The sequence below is a fragment of the Sphaerodactylus townsendi genome, linkage group LG03 (assembly GCF_021028975.2).
Source record: "Sphaerodactylus townsendi isolate TG3544 linkage group LG03, MPM_Stown_v2.3, whole genome shotgun sequence".
In the NCBI taxonomy this organism is placed as follows: Eukaryota; Metazoa; Chordata; class Lepidosauria; order Squamata; family Sphaerodactylidae; genus Sphaerodactylus; species Sphaerodactylus townsendi.
The window spans coordinates 50,453,407-50,473,733 of record NC_059427.1 but is presented as its reverse complement, the minus strand read 5'-3'; the positions used below and the strand labels follow the sequence as shown (position 1 = coordinate 50,473,733).

Here is a 20,327-nt window from a genome sequence, read left to right as displayed (position 1 = left end):
ATCTATTAAGCAATTCTGCTCAGAACAGCTTCCCTTTGTAAGCCAGGATTTGTGTTTTCTTTTTGCAGCTCACCTGTACAAATGCTCGGCTCTGCGTGAAAGCTGTGGGCTGTGCCTCAAGGCAGATCCACGATTTGAGTGTGGCTGGTGCGTTTCAGAAAAGCGATGTTCCCTACGCCAACATTGCCCTTCCCATGAGAGCAGCTGGATGCACACCAGCAGTGGCAACAGCCGCTGTGCCGACCCCAAAATAATCAAGGTAGGGTAGTACTGGTTGCACAGAGAAAAGTTTTTTTCCCCCTCACTGCTCACTTGGAAATTTTATTTATTTTTATTTACTTATGTTATTTATAGTCCACCTTTCTCACTTGTATTCAAGGCAAGAGTGAGCTGATGCAATTGACAGATGGGACATTCCGTAAACAATGCAATAGGATTTAGGGTTGTAGAACCAACCAGAAATCTACAAACAGAACCGAAGCAAGCATGACACATTGAATGATGCAAAATTCTATTTTTGGATCCTAGTTTCAGCAAGCTATACATTCTCTAATAATTTTTCTAGATAACTTTGTGACCCTTTTAGTGCAGAGCAACTCTATTTCCTGGATGCCAAAGGCCTCTCGAATAATTCAGTTTTGCACACAATTTGCAGAAAGCCGGGAGACTGGGAGCTTTCCTCACCTTTTCAGGCAGGCTGTTCCATAAAATGGCGGCCACACCGGGAAGGCGTGTGTATGGACATTTGTTGATTTTGCCCACTTGCAGGTTGGTACCCACAGAAGATCCTGCTCCAAAGAATGAAGCTGTTGTGGCAGATTATAAGTGGACAGGTGGTTTCACAAATATGAGAGTCCATAGCCATGAAGGGCTTTGTATGTGATAAAACCTTAAATTGAGTTTGCTAACTGATGGGCAGCCATTGAAGTGCCTGCAGGAAGAGAATAATATGCGTGCTCCGTCTTGTAGCATTTAATAATAGCCAAGCTGTGGCATTCTGCCCCAACTGGAGTTTCTGAATTCTGGAATGTTAAAAGGGTGATTAAAAAGGTTGGCTTAGCCCAGCAATTGTTCATGCTGGTGCTGAGAGTTCAGGACAGTCCCCACAATAGAACTGTTTCAATATTCTTTCAGTCTCTTTCACCTTCTGGAGTTATTTTATTCAGATGCAGAAAATGTGGTGCAAGTGTCCCCTTTTCCCAGTGATCTGCAAGTCACCAAAAATATAAACAAGTGACCCTTGGATGACTCTAATTCTGTGGATGATCCAGAGAGGTATGCAGTGGAGAAACAGGGAGAATGTAGTTAATGTTTTATTCCTAACTATTATATTTCCCCACCGCCTCCTTGTGACTTGTTCCTGTCTGTTTATAGAACAAAGGTAAATAATGGCTACATTCAGACATCACAACAAACCCTCGCATTTGTGAAATGAAAATGAGCCAAAGTACTTGGGTGCGTGGGCTTCCCCTTCCCTTCCTGTGCTGTCACAGTTGCACCCGAGGGAGTCTTCTGTAAACAGCAATTTGTTGTGATATATGAATTGGGTATTTTATTTCTTGCACCCAGACTATGATTTTAAACCAAAATCAAATCAAATTCAGATGTCACAACCAGTGGCAGTTTGTAGAAGGCTGCTTATTTTGTAATTTTTGCAACATGTTCAAGAGGGAATTTTGCATGAGCCAGGGAACTTTGGATCATTCTTGTCAGCCAAGAATCAATTAGTGTATTGGTAGCTTATGAGATTTAAGTAGTCAGTGCAAGTAGACCATACTCTTAAGGATAAAGACAGACTCATTCTAAAGTGTGATGCAAGAGGCCTCTACAGACATTTTCTGTATTTCCAAGATATTAATTTTCAGCACACGGACTATGTATTAAAATAATTTCCGCCACACTGAGAATGAATATATATCTTTAATTCAAGATCAGGTGATGAAAGTTACCATAGCAAAGCAAGGTAGTAGGTTATATATTGCTAGGTCTACATGCTATCTTCTTTATCGTGTGCTCAAGATTAATTCTTGAACCTAAATCCAGTCTCTTCAGCAGAAGCTGTCAGGATTTCTTACAATTCCTGATCAGTAAATTATGGGATGGCAGTCTATCTTTTTTCCATCCTCTGCCACCCTTCCTTTTACTTCCTGAGGGCTGGTAGTTTGTCATCTCTCTTCTCTGACAGCTTTTATGACCTTCATTTAATAAGATTGTGTATATTAATGTTAACATGTCTGCTGGGCCAGGCTCCAAGTGCATTAAGAGGGATTGGCGGGTAATTCTATTTGATATGTTCGATTTACCCACGGATTGCAGGGCAGGCCGGCCTTGGTGGTGTTAATTGCCCAAATCTTAGCACAGTATCTAATCTATTTGGGTTTCAGTGTCTTATCTGATGAAGGCTGGAAATCAGAGGAGTGCCTCTCATGCTCCCCAAAGCCACTCACTTCTTATTGCTTATTGGCATTGTGGGGCACTGTTCTGGCCTTACATAGTAGGTTAACTCCATTGAAGGCCCCTGCTTGCCATTCATTTGGATGTGCGAGTGCCTAGTTTGGCAGATTAGTGGTTTGTTTTTTTAAAGAAATAATAGCTATGAAATGGAGAGATGACAGGAAAGGCTTAATGGCCAGGATCACTGAAGGGATGACAGAAACACTTAACAGCCAAAATCACTGATTCGGAGTTGCAAATTTCCAGTATAATAAGAACATTTAGTGTTTATTCGGTTCTCAACAACGTTAAACCATTTTGCAGTTTTAGTCATCTTTGGCATAGTTTAATGGCCCTCATTTTATAGATTAAGGCACGGGGGACTGAAGCTGAAACGATAAGGCTATCTGAGGAATTTAAGCGACATAAACCAGGGCTATCTTGAGTCACAGCTCAGTCTCTTGCACCATACTAGTTCTCAATAAAATGGACAAACCCCATATTTAGGATAATAGTAACTCAGAGTTGGAAAGAACTGTGAAGGCCCTCTATTATCGGGTCCTGCTGTTGTAGATTTTCCTTTGGCCTAATGTTCCATGTTCCACCAAAATTCCTTCAAGGACAGACATACTACAGGCCCTTTGGGCAATTTGTTCCATTGTCTGAATTATTCTTTTAGTTAGAAGAGATGTTCCTGTTATCCAGTCCAAACTCCTTCTCATGTAGATTGAGCCAATTTGTTGTTTGTAATTTTTATGTTATTTATAGTCCACGTGGGCCCCTCCACTGTGTCTGACTTTCCTTCCTCTCAATTGGTATCTGTGCTGGAGGGAGCCGAGCATAAGTCTCTCACATTCGTTTAGCCCCATTGCTACTGGTGGGTCAGAAAGTGCAGATGCATCAGGAGACTGCTCCCTCTGGCTCTACTCCCAGCAGGAAATTAAAGTTTATCCCAAAGGGTCCTGGGCACTTCTTCCAAGTCTGCCTTTTCCCCCAAAGTTGGTCTTGGGGAGAAAGTGCCTAAAACAATAGAAAATAAGACAGGGGAGGGTTCAGAATCCCTCATCCCATGAGCCTTTTGTTGCAAAAACAAAATTACCTTGCCTTCCAAGTGAATGGAATAGATGTGAATAGCAAACAGGGCAACTCCCACCACAGTTAAGATGGCCCTAACTCATGCTAGTGCTTCCAGCTTCTATTTAATGACCACCCACCTCCCCTAAAATGCAAGAAGCTAAAACCATTCATTTTTGAGACAACAAATAATGAATATTCAGTGTATGAGGTGTCAGAGGGAGACAGCATGCCAATGGCTTTGATAACCATGAACACTGCTTGGTTCATATAACAGCTAATGGATAGAGATGACACCTCACAGTAACTCTATATGTTGATAAAGAGACCTCTGCTGCTTATGTGATAGAAAAGTAGATGGAGGACAGAAGGGGAGCAGTAATTTTGTGGCGTTTGTGAGAAACATGGGCTCGTTGTACATGGAACACTTACTTTAGGGCTCCTAGCTGCACAGTGGGGTTATAGTGTGTTCTCCTTATGTTTCTGTTTACACATGAGGAGGCAGCCCAGTTCCTGCCCTGCATCTCTTGCTCAGGTTTCTGCTTTTCTTGGTTCTCTTAACTCCACCCATCACCTCCCTCTTAAAGGCACAGATCTCAACACACTGGCAGCTGCAAGATGAAGGGCTTTGTTAAAACCCTTAAAATTGCAGTTATATCCATATAACTTTCCAAGAGTAACCCCCCTCCAAAAAGAAAAGAAAAGAAAGAGGCAAAGCAGTTCCCTGGACCACACACTGCTGAAGAAGATATATCAATATAATTATGTAGAGAAGCAGGAAGGAGCTGGCAATGTGAATGGGGGGGCGAGGGGGAAAGCATGGGTGTCAATGCGAGGGAATAGGAAGGGTGGAGCTAGGTAGGCTGGCTGTGAGCAGAGAAACATGTCCAAGGCAAAGCTGTGCTCACTGGCAAATCTGCCTGCTCTGGCAGCGAAGAAAACAAAAAGTCGTGCCGCAGAAAGAATAGAAAGTGAAAGCAGGGATGAAGGAAATATGTCTGTACAAGAAATCTTGCTGCGACATTCACCCTGCTGACACCTTGCTCCTGACACCTTGTGCATAATTGGCCATGCTCCCTTTCCAGGGTGATCTTATTCTTCTTAGCAAACATATAATTTCTAAAGCGAAGAGAGCACTCAGAGGTAAGGTGAAACACTGCCCCTTTTAACAAAGGGTTGAAGAAAGGCTCTTCCATTGTTCTCTAGGTTTGTTATACATGGATCTGATTGAAAGGTATTGGCTCCTTACAAAGCAACTCTGACATTCTGCCACTTGAAATAGAAGTTCTTACGAAGAAGGGAAGATGAGCTTGTTAACCTACAACTACAATGCAATGTCAAAGCTACTAAATGGGCTTGATAACACCTGCACGGTTGACCTGTCACTTTTGAGCAGGTGCCAGCATTTGGTTCTAGTGCTGCTCTCTGCATCCCTAAATAATTAAAACTAAATTAAGAACTTGCAGCACTAAGCCCTGCACAAGCAATTCAGGGTATGCCTTGAGGTTTATGTCGTTCTAGTCTGCTGCTTCTGTGATTGATACCCTGAAAGCCTCATGGGCCTCAGGAGTATTCAGTGATGGATCATGGAATATGATCACTTATGGTGCTTTGTCCTGATGGGCATCTTATACAAGTAAACCCTGTGTGAGTCAGTGAGTGTAGTGGTTGGAGTGTCAGCCTAGAATCTGGGAGACCCAGGTTCAAATCCCCATTCTTCCCTCCAGAGACTTTGGGAGACGTATGCTGTCAGCCAGACCTCTTCACAGGATAACTGATAAATGAAGGGGAAGAAAATGATATAAGCTGCTTTGTGCTCCTGTTGGGAAGAAAGGTGGGGTATAAATGAAGTAAATACATGCAATAACTTTAAAAAGCAATTCAAGGAAGAAAGTTAAAGAAAAGCTGTGCTAATAGAATCTGGTAGGTCTGGATGGGTCTTTACAGGGAGAAAGATAAAAAGCAAATATATCTTGCCAGGATGCCACATTATTGGTGCCAATATTTCCGTGACTGTGAAAGGCTTTTGTCTCAGCTGAAATAGGAAGTGCTGCTGCAACACAGGAAGATGGCAAGAACCCTTTCTTGGCATCAGGCAGAGCTGGGTGTTTCAGAGCTCCAGTTCCCTTTGTCACCTGTAATCACCTTGTTTCCCAGGCTACACTAACAGATACTTTTTGAATTTTGATTTTATTCATTCAGCTACAGCAAGGTCATCCTGAAGTGAATTATTGGTGCACCCAGAGACAGCCTAGTGGATGCCATTATTCCAGGTTTGGGCACTGGAATATGCCTTGCCCACTTCTTTCTGCAGTTTTGAGGAACTGTAGTCTGAAACCAATTAGCAGAAGGAGGTTGCTTTTTGCCAAGGCTGTAACAGGGATGGGAGCCTATATGCACAGGGAGGAGAAGAGCACGGTTTCCTTGCCAGTTCTCACTCCCATGTGCCTTGTTTAGCAGTGACCTCCCTGCACAGCGTGTCAAATAGTGTCAACTTTTTCCCAGAGTTGCTGCTCCCCAAACATGTGGCCCTTGTCAGTTTTGCTGCAGTGGAGGGGAAATCTAACATACCACAGCAGCCCTTAACTCTAATTTAACAATACCAAACAAACAGCAGCCACTCACCAAACACTCCAGAGGTGCCCAATTTAGGAAAGAATGGCTTGCGTTGCTTGCTGCAGCGGCTGCCTTAATGAGTTCTGATCCAAGACTTCAGGAGATGATTGGATTGAGTTTAAGCGAACAACAATCCCCAGAAGCTCAAATCGGTTTGACTGTTGTATAAATCGTGAAATGTGGCAGGCGGCTGCCCTAGGCTTGCTCATAAGCTACCTTAACACTTGGAGTGGCCTGCGAGTCAGGGAGCAAAGGTGGGAGTCAGGACTTTTGGGCTTCAGCTACTCAATTCCTCACTGGCTTTGCACAATCTGTGACCCTTCTGTGCCTAGTGATGATTTTCCAGCACAATCTCTTTTTGCCGGCAGTGGGGCGCGGTGGTGTTTGCAAAGCAGGGTTGGGGGAGGGGGAACAGAAAGAAATAATCCTGTTGTTTTTCAAGTCAGATGTGGTTGCCTTGGTTGGGAACCTTAAAGGGGCACCCTTTCCCTTTCAACCCTCCTCAGTGACCGGAGGAAATAGCTCTCAAATGATTTGTTTCTTTCCTTACCACCAACTCCCCCTATTCCTTATATCTAGAGTATATTCTGCAGAATATTCTGGAAAACTGATCTGATTTAAAAAAAAAAACCTTTTGTCAGTTCAGACCTGCCACTAATTCTGTGGCCCAAGTTTGCCTTTTGGGGTGGCTTCAAAAGACTGCAGGAGGAAGATGGGTTTGAAGAAATAGAAGAGACATAAGGTTAGATCCAGACTAAATTGGCTGTTTCTACTGCTTCCTGCTTCCCACTTCCCGCTGCAGACTCCTCATGTGCCATTCCTCAGGGTCCCCTCTCCCCCAAGAGCAGCATTTTGTGGAGATCAGTCAGCTGCAGTGAGAGTGGGGAGGTAGGGAAGTGCCATTCTGCCATTGGACAATTCCGTCTGGGTCCAATCTACCAAGCACAAATGGACTGTTGTAGTGGGCTGTACACGGTTGACAAATAGACAGGGGCTGCAGCTGGTGCAGCTTGGGTTCAGAATGCCAGCTGCACCCAAGTCCACTGTTTATTGGGAGCAGTCTGTTACGGCCTGTAGATTTTGGGGGTGCCATCACAAGGCAGCAACTGGTCAATAAGTTTCTTGATGTAGTTTTATAACTACATGGAGCCCTGTTTGGATTTGCCGTCTTGGGCACAAAATTGTCCCAGATCCGTTGCGTTTGTGCCTCCTAGTCTCCTAGTTTGTGCCTCCTAGTCTCCTAGTACTGGCTCTTATAGTTATGCAGACAGACTAAGATGCCAGGTAAGAGTTCTAAACATATTGAGCCCCCGCATACCTTGGGAATCTCTTTCCTACTTTCTGAATTACCACGACGACACAGATCAACTCAACGCGTGCCTCCTTAACAATGCAATCTGTGCAAGAGCATGCAGCGGGGAAGCTCAGCTGCCTTGTCGTTATAGAAATCCTTTCTGCTGGATGTTTGCCGGAGCCTGAGGATTTCCAAAGGTAGTAATAAGTCTGTTCCATTTGGACAGAATTGAGAAGCCAGGAAGTTTTTGTTCGTAATTTCTTAAAAGTACATCTAATCCATTTTAAATGTGTTATCTTCTTGGAGCATTTGGAAGTTGGCAGGATGCAAATGTAAATAAATAATGAGATGCACTCTTTCTCATGGTTCCCCCCTTCCTAGCAACACCCATTAGTTTAGAAAAAGCCAGGACAGGTTGTCTTTATACCCAGCAGGGACAGGTGGACCATCATTTATAGTATTGCTAGCTGGGTAAGCAATCTGCAGCTGATTTTCCTAGTCCGTCCCTGTTATTCCAGTTCACGGTTGGTGGCCACTGCTGAGGCTTTTTTCCCCTTGGCCTGCCTTGCCTGGGGTTGGGGTTGCCAGTGACCCATCACAGAGCTTTCCCAACTGGATGCCCATTAATCCTCTTTATCACTTGCAGGTGTGCAGTGAGCACCAGGGCCAGAAAAACGTGGTGTAAAATTGCCGATAATTACCTTGTTAGTGGCGGTGTTGGGCCTGTGCCGCAATGCTCATCCGTCATCACTCCGCGTTTGTCAAGCCACACCTGTCCGCATTATTGGGAATCATCCTGACAAATGAGCCGCATCATGCTCTGCTGGGGCTTCCTTCCCCAGCTGGTGCTGGCAGAAACTTTCATGTGCTGGGATATACCAGAGCTGGTTGGGGAAGGGAAGAGAGTGTCCTGCTCTGCGGGGATTTAGCTGGCATCCCCCTTGTGGAGAGAGCGCTGTAGGAATGGCTGAATTAACTTGTAGCACCAAAGAGCAGAGCAGCCTCTCTGTGAGTACCCTATGCCATTCTCAGTAGGCTAAACAGACACAGGATTTCAAGACAGTAGGACACAGCTGCTCTGTTACTTCATGAATCTCTGGCTCCTATGCTCCTTCCACCTGGTCTTTTCATGCCAAGCCATAGCCAATTGACAGAATGGGATTTATACTGACCCTCCACAACAGAATGGGAAGGCAGGCACAGACAAACTATTTGCAAAACTGGAAGCTGGAGAAGAAATTGGGGATGTGCAAACATAAGAGGAGATGTATGAGCTCGAGGCATGTTCATGTGTGAGTCACCTCTCTGTCTCATTCTAAAAGAAGGTTCTTGGCCAAGACTTTGACGTCTTTGCTGTTTTTTGTTGTTGTTGAAAAGCGGTACAAAATGCAATAACAATAAACATAAACAGTCAGTCTGGAGGCAGAATAGGTCCACCTTTGTGCTGCTGAGAGTCCTAAATGCTGCATCTATGCATTGTTTTTATGTGACAAAAAAGATGGATGGCTACAGAAATGAACTGCTCTGATAACTTGGAGCCACCTGCTTGAATTCTAACAGTGCCAACTCAGCAGTCCTGTTATGCTGAACAGATAGTTCCAAGTGGCCTGGAGTTCACTCTCTTCAGATCTGTTTTTAACGTGAGAATGCCTACCTAGATTTCTTTTTAGCTCTATTCAGACAAGAAGAATTCCCAGCCCCTTTTCAAAAGTGTATAAGTCGGTATTAATAGCCAAAATGCCTTCTTTAAGGAACAGGTTCTTGCTCAGAAGACTGACATGGACCAAAAATATAAAGTATCACAACTGGCTGTATTTAAAAAGGTAAAGATAGTCCGCTGTACAGGTACTGGGTCATTACTGACACATGTGGCAATGTCACAACGTTTTCTAGGCAGACTATATTTACAGGGTAGTTTGCCATTGCGTTCCCCAGTCACCCACACTTCATACCTAGCAAACTGGGTACTCATTTTACCGACCTCTGAAGAATGGAAGACTGAGTCAACATTGAGCTGGCTACCTAAAACCAACTTCCATTGGGACTGAACTGATTAACATGGTGGGAAATTTTAGTCACAGTCAAGTAGTAAATAATTACTTTACTTGGTTTATATTGCTTTATTATTGTGTATAGAAATGAAGATAATGTATTAGTGGATCATGGCAGGCAGGATTAGTGTCTGCATGAGTAGGTTTCCTGCCTTCCCAGATTTTATCTGATTCTGTGTTTGTTTTGAATTGCAGCCCGGAGCCCTAAGAACGAAGAGACCTAAATGTTTTAATAAGGAGATAAATGGTGGGCTGTTTGTCATAGTGCAGTGGTGGGATTCATCCTACTCGCACCTATTTGGTAGAACCTGTAGCTAATTTTTTTTGTCTAGTTCAGAGAACTGGTTGTAATTCCATCACTGAGTCCTTTTGGAACCCGTTGTTAAATTATCTGAATCCTATCACTGTCATAGTGTCTTAGGAGGCAAACAAACTGAAAACCTTAACATAGTCCAATAATAGTTTGTTTTTTTGTTTTTTCCCCCAGCTGTTTCCTGAAACAGGCCCCCGGCAGGGGGGTACTCGTTTAACCATCATTGGGGAGAACCTGGGCCTGAAGTTTGAAGATGTGCGCCTGGGAGTGCGCGTTGGGAAAGTGATGTGCATTCCCATTGAGAGCGAATACATCAGTGCTGAGCAGTGAGTACCCTGCAAGTGAGGGGTGGCAAAATCACATCTGTAAAAATGGCACTGAGTATGTTTGTTGCCCAACTTACCAGACTGCGGAGAAACCTAATGCTAAAAAGGCTATGTTTTCCAGGGGACATCACTAGTCCTTGACCCAGTTAACAGCTGGGTGCAGATATATCTAGGATTAGAGAGATAGGTATGTTTTCTAAAGGCAGTCAGAATGCGTGTGCTGGCCTTTAGGAAAGGTAGTTGTAATTCTGTTTTTGCTGCCTGATTCTAAGATGTTTCAAACTTTGCCACCAGCAGAACTTGACTGAGTTGTATAAAAACATGTCTTGAAATGGGGGAAAAAACACAGGGTGGCATAACAGATAAGAGAGCTGGACTCGGACTGGGTTCAAATCCCTGCTTTCTGATAACACTCACTGGGTAACTCTGGGTAAAATTGTCTCCAGGAGCATGTCTACAGAAAATGACACCTGAGGCAGGCTCTCAAACTGCGCCCCCCCCCCCCGCCCCCATCCTCTTGCGATCTGGATGTTATGCCCCTTTTGATACACCCTAAGATCCAGTTAGCCTTTTTTGTTACTGCATCATTCTGGATGCTCATATTTAACTTACTGTCCTCCTGTACCCCAAGATCTTGTTCACACACACTGCCACTCAGTAGTGTATCCCCCATAAAGAGGAAAGGGGGATAAGAGGGGGGGCAAGGAGAGAAAGGGGGAAGGATGAGAAAGCGGGGGAGAGAGAAAGGGGGGTAAGGGAGAGAAAGGTGTGTGAGAGAGAAGCTGGGGGAAGGAAGGAAAGAAAGAGAAGGGGAAAATGGAGAGGAAAGGGAGGGAGAGAGAAAAGGGGAAGAGGGAGCATTGGCAGCAGAGGCAGAGAGGGAAACATCACCCACATTCCCCACCACACACCCAAAAAGTGCTTCTGGTTCCCCGTTAAGTTTAACTTCTGGATAGGCAGCGCTGTGGCTAGGAAGAGACCTGGGGACAGGCCCAGGAGGGGACTCTTTCCCTGACCTTTTCTCCACCTCCAGTCTCCTCCCAGCCGCTGCTCCTCTCAAAGTAAGCTTGTCTCTTACTCTAACCTGCCTCAGGTGCTTTTGATGATAAATTGAGATGCCATCCATGCTAGTGTCTTCTTGTGCTCTGTGGAGAAAGTACTGAGTGAACAGATGACTAGAAAGGAATGACATATAAATCTTTCTGGTTATTTGGTCCCAGAGGCTTGCAAAGTGTCCAGAAAGTTAGAATTTGGATCTGATTTGACATTTTTGTTGGAAGGACTCTTCGGACTTTACATTTTACTGGTGGTAAACCAATGGCAACGCACAGTTGAGCAGCGGGAAATCCCAGAATATGTAACATAGAACTTTAACATGAGAAGATTTTGCATGTTTTTTGCAAGGGAAAGGTCTTTGTGGAATTGGCATTTGCTTAAAGAAAATACCACTGTTAAATGTATCTTAGCCATCAGAGTCCTAAATATATGTTGAGAGATCTGCACTAGCAATTATTAGCTCTGCCTATCTCTCTGTTCTTTCTCTCCATATATTCTTCTTTGTTGCCCTCTCTAAAAGCTTCCAGACTTTTCCAGTTAAGACTTGATTACCATTATGTATAAACATGTCGCTCAAGACTCATAAGAGAGAGGACTGCATAAGAGAAATCAATATGGCAACAGTGGATGTATTTCTTTTTTGTAGGTGCAGATAACAATGATATGAAAAACTTTATGGTAGAATTTATTGGCATGATCACATCATTTCAGTTTTAGATTATTCCTATCAATCAGTGAGCAAATACAGTGATGGGGGAGGGGGGAAATACAAGTTTCTCTTTATATTTCACTTGTTTTGTTAGACTGTAAAGGATGGCTTTGCAGACATTGACACTATAAGGACTGAATGAAGATATTGACTAGATATGTGTACAGTGAAATTTGGTTTTCTTGCTTGGTCAGACATTGTGGCATGTCTAATATTTAATGTATTTTGAAGTTTCCAGGTGCCTATTGTTATATGTTGAGAAATCATTTCCTGAAGTTGCTTTTTTTTAAAAAGAGCAGCCTCTCATAATGTCGTGTCAGGTTGGAAGGAAGTTGTTGAACTGCTGAAAAAAAAAAGCAGAGGTTTTCTCTACGGGGCCTTGAAATGCTTCCTTCATTCTGCAGGGCAGCTCTGCTAAGGCACTACATGTATATTACAAGAATGCTTTTTGTGCTTCACCTAGGATTGTCTGTGAGATTGGAGATGCCAGCCCTAGCAAAATTCAAGATGCACCTGTGGAAGTCTGTGTAAGGGACTGTTCACCCAGCTACAAGGCCATAGCCCCTAAAAGCTTCACCTTTGTGGTAAGGGATGTAAAGTATCAGTAATTCTTATGCAGCCTCTCTTTTTACTCTGAATTTTCCTTTTTTTTTCTTCCTCCATCCCTAGCCATTCATTTTCCATCTACTAGTGGGCAAAGGGAATGGTCTTAAACAAATATATGCTTAAATTGTGCCCTAACTTTCATGGTAAGCCTGTAACATGGCTGCCAATCAGAGAGTGGCCAGGGTACTGAGCCATTAAGGTTACAAATGTAGAGACCGACTCCTTTGTTCAGTCTGTGGATTCTTGTGATTTTAGTTTTGAGGCTCCTGGTTTATATTGTTAGTGGCTGATGTTTTGCCCAGCTTTTAGTTATTTCGGAGTGGGCTGTACAACACATTGTTTAGAAGAAATCCAAAGGAAAGCCACAGACTCTGAAATGTTGCAGATTAGGGAAGTGGTTTTTTTCTACTTTGAACTGGGAGATGGCAAAGCCAACTCCCAGTTCAACAAAGAAAAACACCACCAACCTAATCAGTTACATTTCAAAGTACTTCCCATGTTGTGATAACTGAAGCTGGCTAACTAACTGGATTCATCTACCATTTGTTGCCAGACCCAAGGAAAGTGCATCTTGAATGCCAGTTCCAAAGAAAAGAACCACATTTGTTGCTGAACATCTGTTGTAGCAATCCATGCAAAAGAGTGTTGTGTTTCTATGTTGTGTTCAAATCAAGTAATTTCTCGTTGTCTTTCTGTACATGTTCATTTTTTGGATATAGTAGATAAAGGCCTGATTTCCTAATGCTTGACTTTCTAGCCTGCCTTCTTATTTTTTAAAGTGGATCTCAGCAGAATCAAAGAATGTATTGCCCCATTGTGATACACACTGTGGCACAAAATAACTGAACTGAACAGAATTCCCCCAGTTTTTTTCTTGCAACATTTCTTTCTGTTGTTCCTTAACACTGATGACACCCAATGAACTGTGAACATATTGTTTTTTCCTGTGACAGAATCCCACATTCTCACAAGTGGCACCATCGCAGGGGCCTCTCTCTGGGGGCACCTGGATTAGCATAAAGGGAAAGCATCTCAATGCAGGAAGTGACATCACAGTGAACGTCGGAGATCAAACGTGTGCATTTTCATGGTGAGGCTTCCGAGGATTTGAGTGAAAATTGTTGTGGTGTGCTACAGAGAAGGGGGAAAGAAATACACTGATGTATGCTGGATTGTTTGAATGAAGGTGTGTGTAATTGTATTTTATGTACATATATCCATCTTAGATGAGGTATCACCCAGGAGGAGCCAAGCAGGCACTCCACTGCATGATGTAGAGTTTCTTTTCAAGGGTCTCAATTTTTTTTTTAAAAAAAAAAAGTTCCAAAGACTGTGGATTTCTTTTCCCTCTCAAAAGCACAAATCCCTGAGCCATGAAGTGGATAATTTTTAGATTAGGGATGATAATGGAGCTGCTCTTTAAATATTTTCTTACAGTAATTACTGGTTATCAGCTCTAATCGCTGCTGTTTGCAGCAGCCTCACGTTGGGGAACACTCCGAAGCTATAGCGGCTTCAGCGGCTTCCATTGCTCTGTTTCTCTTTTTGTGCTAATTGAACATTTTGCCAGCATTTTTGTGGGATGGAGGGGGATGGGCCATTGCTTAATAGGAGGGCAGGAATTCTGAGAGAAGAGGTAGTCAGCTCCGTGGCCAGGGTGTGAGGCTGTTTGCTTCCCAGGTCCATCCTACTTGGATTTTTTCCCACATTCCCCGTGCATGCACCCTGGGCTGTGCTAATGCGGTGAGAGGTTGCATTGCTATAGTAGACATTCCCCAGTTTTCACTGCATTTTGCAAGGAATCCTGCATTTTAAACCATAGGTGAAGGGGAGGTTTCTTCAGCAATTCTGCCCAGTGTTGGGTGATTCAGTAGAGCAGAACTAAATCTAAGGGCTCAATGAGAACATAACTGGTGTTTTCTGCTCATTGTAAATGTGCAGCAAATGTTTGGTGCTGGGTTGGGCTGTGCTGAGAAGCTGTAAGTTGATATCTTTTCCTAAGAGGCACATCCAGCATATTTGAGTTTAAGCTGTGACACAGAAGTTTACTTTCTCTGACTGTGACCCACAGGAGAAATGCTGGCGAGATCCGGTGTAAGACGCCACATGGCAAGGTCCCAGGAGAAGCATCCATCTCCATCCATATAAACCGAGCTCTACTTAGGAGTCCTGAAGTGGCATACTACTACACTGAAGACCCTACCATTCAGAAGATAGATCCTGAGTGGAGCATCAACAGGTAGAGCTGAAGGGAATGGAATTCTTACACTTTTTTTAAAAGGACATTCTCATTGTTTATTTATAACATTTTTGTGCTGCCTGTCCACCCATCTTGCAGTCCCTAGGGGGGTGGAAATCATTGAAATATGCTTTTAAAATACATATTATAAAATCAATTAGAACAACAATCAGTTGAACCACCTTGACCTTTTTGTCAAGCAATTTTAACCTAGTTTCTGTTTTGCTAAGAGAATCTATTATACAGACTTCTCTGAGGAAACCATTGCCCCACACCTGTTGCAAGCAGTACAGTGAGGTGGACTGAAGTATATCTGCTTTCTTTTGTCAAGAAGGAATACAGTTGAATGTTGGTTAGTGTCTTATTACTGGTAATCTAACAGATGTGGGTAATGCCAATTTCTGTTTGGTTGACAGTACTGATAACAGTTTACTAATGCATTTGTGGGCCCCATCCTACACATTGCAACTTTTTTGTCAAGTAGTGTGTGGGCCTTTTAGATTTTATAAAGCGCTTGAAGCAAGAAATACTTGGGGTTTTCTCCACAACATAAATATGAAATAACAACCACAGCAACAAGTAGCTGTTATTGTATACTTTGGTACTGCAGGTCCTCATATTCTCTGTGTTTTGAACTTCTCTAAAGTCAGAAGGTGTCCAAGGTTGGCATTAAGGGCAGGAATGTTTGGGCACCTTCCCTGACCTATAAAATCCAGGTTGTCCCAATCTTGTCAGATCTCAGAAACTGAGCAGGGTCAGCCCTGGCTAGTACTTGGATCGGAAGACTACCAAGAAAGACCAGGGTTGCTACTCAGAACCAGGCAATGGTAAACCACCTCTGTATGCCTCTTGCATTGAAAACCCAGCAAAATTACCACAACATGCCTGTGACGTGATGGCAAAACTCTCTCATACACGCACATGCACACTTTGGTGGTCTGGAGTTCAGGACCTGTAAGATTTTAAGGACCCAGGAAATGTGCCTTTTACACTAGCCTTTGGGCACCTTGTGAAGATCCAAAATAAAAACTGGGAGGAGTGAAATTGTTTTAGCCTGGAATTTTTGAATGGAGTATGATTTTAAATGGAGTATGATTTTGAATGGAGTATGATTGTAAAAGCCGCAGCTCAGTCAGAGCAGGAGCACCAAAGAGTTAACCAGAGCACAACCTGATTGGCTAGCTGAGATACAGTAGCCAGGAGCCACGGAGAGTGGGTGTTGGCTCATATAAAAGCCTGCCAAAAAGACAAATTGGGAAAGAGAGTTTAAGAGATTGAAAAGATTTTGAAGCAGTTTGTGTGACACACAGATCGTGTCAGTCAGGTGGAGATTGTGTCTAAAGGCAGAGAGAGCCAGAGGGAGGTGTCCTCAAAGAGATCTCAAAGACTGAGAGGAAACAGCCTTGTTTTAATCAGAGGCTAGGAAGCCTGCTGTTGGTGCAAAAGAAGAGAGAAGTTTATTTCATGGGGATGCTCTGAAGACTACACAGAGGTCATGGCTATTGTCTCATGAGGAGACCACACCTAGATACTGAGCCAGAGAGCCCATGAGGATGTGTTTAGCTTAACTGGCAGAGTTAAGTGTGGGTTGAGTGAAACCCCAGAGCTTTATCTGTTCCATACCAGTGGAAGTTCCCTTTGGAGTTAAGGGTGGGTGTTTTAGGAGAATGTTTAGTACTGTGTTGAAAAGGTTTACCCTAAACAGAGACACCCATGCGTGTGTGAAGTTGTCTGGAAACTGAAACAGCCAAATTTAAGTGAAGCTATATCTAGTAACTAAAACAGCCATTTAAGAGAAACCGCATTTGCTCTGTAACATCTAAGTAAATATCTACCTAAAGAAACCAGAAATGCTTAAGTGCCTCTCTGTAACAACCCGAGAAGAAAGCTTGTAAAATAAAATCTAGTTTTGTTTTATCTTTTAAAAGCCTCTTAAGTTCCATATTTTGTACCTCAGAATTGGTGGCAGTTTATTATTACTTTTCCTGACAGGAATTTTGACTAAAGGGGCTTTAGTGTATGCATGAGTGGGGAGTTCCTAGGCCCCTGCAGTTATATCCTAATTCTCTCTGGCTCCTTTAAGATTTTACATCACTGATCTGAAAGAGGGAGGAAAGAGGCCATTATGGCATACTCAGCAGGGGAAGCCATTAGAAAGTCTCTTCGACACACACACACCCCACACACAAATAGTCTGGGTCTAGTATAGAGTATATCAAAGGAGTTCATAGTGCACTATAAAACTACTATATATACTCGAGTATAAGCCGACTTTTTCAGCACATTTTTTAGGCTGAAAAAGCACCCCAAGGCTTATACTCGTGTATATACGGTAATTCCAAGATGGCAGCCGGAGCTGGGGCTGCTGTGGGGATCCAGTAAGCATGTTGCTGCTTTTTTTCTAACTCACCAGAGAGCCGTAAAAACAAGCTGTAAGGACAGTCTGAATAGCATTACAACTAGGGTGTGTGTGTGTGTGTGTGTGTGTTAAAAGAAACGGAGGCATTTCTGTCCTAAGGGTTATTGGTGCGTTGCATTCTAGATGAATACAATTCTTCATACAGTAGTTACTGCCAAATACTGATGTTGCTGAAGACAAAGACTTTCTTTGGAGCAAAGTTTAGGCTGGCATGGTTATGAATCCCAGAATTATTCTACATTTGGAGGAAAACAGTGGTTCATTTGTGTTCCTAGAGTGCTGGAAAGCTGCTCATCCCTAATGCAAACCCTGTTAAGCAACTCTATCTCATCTTGCTCCAAAATCTTCTGTTTTTAGCTGCTACTGAGTCAAGTTCAAAGGCTTATGCTCGAGTCAATAAGTTTCCCAGTTTTTTGTGGTAAAATTAGATGCCTCGGCTTATATTCAGGTCGGCTTATACTCGAGTATATACAGTAAATGAGATCAGGAATGGGAATTACTACTGTAATTTTCACTGGTTCAGTCTTAAAATTATAGCCTTATGGTTGCTGTGTTCCAAGTCTGAAGATAAGAGAGACTGTTGAATGGATCTTTGGTTGGTTTACTCAGCAATGGCCTGTGTACAAATAACCTTTGAATAATCTCTTTTCCTGTTTACTCCGTAGTGGTGGGACACTGCTGACGGTAACAGGCACCAACCTGGCCACAATCAAGGAACCCAGGATCCGAGCCAAGTATGGCAGCGCTGAGAGGGAAAATGTAAGTACATTTTGGACGTTCTGACTCAAGAGAAGTAGTTTTCCAAACAGAATAGAAGGCAGTGTGATAAAGGCATTATTGTCCTTATAATACACTCATCCACATCCTCGGTCTCACTGCTGTTGGTAGTCAAACAGGATTTGCATGCTTGTGGAACACTGCCAAAACCTCCCAAACCTATGTACCAAGAGAAATAATGGGGTGAGAGTGTATATCATAGACTTCCCTTAGCACTCTGAGGGGAGCTAATGACCACCCAGCTACGCTGGAGAAGTATGGAGGAGGGCAAGCAACTTCCCATGTTTTGGCTATGTTTTGTGGTATAGTGACTGCTGTCTCACTTGGAGAGAGAAACCACATGTACAATAGAATTCTCAGTCATGTAACGATCAGTATGACCTTCTAAGAAAGGTCTACATTCTACAAGCAGTGGTATCTGTTTCTGCCAGAGCAGGAAAATGCCTTGGAATGCCAGTCAGAGTAGAGGCCAGTAGCACAAACACAACTAAAGACATTGACTATTGGACATCTATTTTTTATTTGATTTGATTTTTATCCCGCCCTTTCCTGACTCAGACACTCAAGGCGCCTAACAGCAAGTTAAATAAAATATAACTAGAATAAAATACAGTCTTGAAGCATATACCTATAAACATGTTTAAAATCCTCAGTTAACATCAAGCTCCAGATGGCGCTAACAATAATAGGCATACTCAAGGAAAGGGGGACGGGGAAAAGGAAAGGGGGAGAGAAGAACAATGGGAAAGGAAGGGAAAGGGCTGGGATCCCTGCCTGGTTGGAACCATCCGTCGCTGACCTCAGTCATGGACCCAGCACCGCAGTGGCAAACCTATGGCCCTCCAGATGTTCATGGACTACAATTCCCATCAGCCTCTGCCAGCATGGCCTCCTAGCAGAACATCTCAGTCTTGCAGGCCTTGTGAGCTGAGCGGGATCCTGCAGGACCTAGATCTTGTTTGATAGAGAGTTCCACCAGACTGCAGCCAGAGCGGAAAATGCCATCCTTTCTTTTTCGCCCTGTGCCACCTCCCCATAACTTTGAATTGCTTCAAGATCCCTGGGTTAAAAAAGGATGCAAAGAAACAGCCTCTCGCCTTTCCAAAACGTACCCTCCATCGGAAGGCGTCTTGCAGTGACTTTGCAGATCTTGAGCCCAAGTCTCATGATTGCTGAGAACAAACAAGCAGACTTTGGCTTTTGTTGCTGGGGTTTCATCCTTCAAGCTCAGGCTGTATCTGGAAATATGCCCCCTGATCCATCTTTGCATTCCAAACACTTTTGAACATATGAAAACTATTCGACAAAAAGCAGCGCTACAGAATTGTTGAGGGGGGTGTTCCTTTCTGGCTCGGAAAGGATCCTTATTCAAAGGTCATTTGTATTTGATTGTATGGTTAATGCTCCGTGAGGGGAAAAAAAGGCTTCCCAAGCTTTGTTGTCTGCCACATCCCAGACCACTTCTCCCCCACCTCCCCACCCCCGCCCGTTTCTTGCTTTGTAAATTTCCTGGAGAATTGTGCTGTTGTGTCTCGCAAGTGTATTATGCAATTACACAAACAGCCCTGTACCCTCCCCAAAGCACAATGGCAAGTGGAAAATGAGCATTCCTGGGATATATCACCTTTTGTGGTAACAATAATAGGAAATAACAGAAAATAGCAAGGGAAAATGCTGGGCAAGACACAATGACAATAGCCTGGCCAGCATGTAACAGCCTTGACAGCACACAGTTGAATTAAGAGTGTTTCTGCACAATTTCAGCATTCAAGTTTACTGGAGGAAATCTGCCCCTTTAACTGATTGGTGTTGCTTAAGTAGCACGAACATAAATTCCAAAGCTGAAGGATAAATCTGTTTTTACTCAGCAGAGGTCCATATGGTATACTTATTACATAGTTATATCTATGTTTGGGGGAAATCTAGTGGTTCCATTTTCATTCACTGTTATATGGCGTAGGAGTGAGATGGCATGCTTTTGAGTGGGATTTGGTCAAAGCACTAAAACGAGCTGTAAAAAGGGCCCCATGCTTTCTGCCCTGAATTTCCTTCCTAAGACAGCAGCAGTGGCGTAGTGGTTAAGAGCAGGTGCATTCTAATCTGGAGGAACCAGGTTTGATTCCCCGCTCTTCAACCTGAGCTGTGGAGGCTTATCTGGGGAATTCAGATTAGCCTGTGCACTCCCACACACGCCAGCTGGGTGACCTTGGGCTAGTCACAAGTTCTTCTGAACTCTCTCAGCCCCACCTACCTCACAAGGTGTTTGTTGTGAGGGGGGAAGGGCAAGGAGATTGTTAGCCCCTTTGAGTCTCCTTCAGGAGAGAAAGGGGGGATATAAATCCAAACTCTTCTTTTTCTTCTTCATTCTGCCCTGTCTTTCTGCTATTTGGAAACACGCCACCCCCCACCCCCCG

The 20,327-nt window shown here is 43.5% G+C and overlaps 1 protein-coding gene across 1 annotated transcript in view; it reads left to right on the top strand.

Moving 5' to 3' along the window:
- Positions 1–20,327, top strand: part of PLXNA1 (plexin A1) — a 515,790-nt gene that overhangs the window by 333,514 nt on the left and 161,949 nt on the right. The window contains 6 exon segments of the mRNA XM_048489929.1: positions 69–259; positions 9,956–10,107; positions 12,336–12,456; positions 13,432–13,568; positions 14,550–14,717; positions 17,802–17,895. Coding sequence (XP_048345886.1) covers positions 69–259; positions 9,956–10,107; positions 12,336–12,456; positions 13,432–13,568; positions 14,550–14,717; positions 17,802–17,895 — 863 coding nt within the window.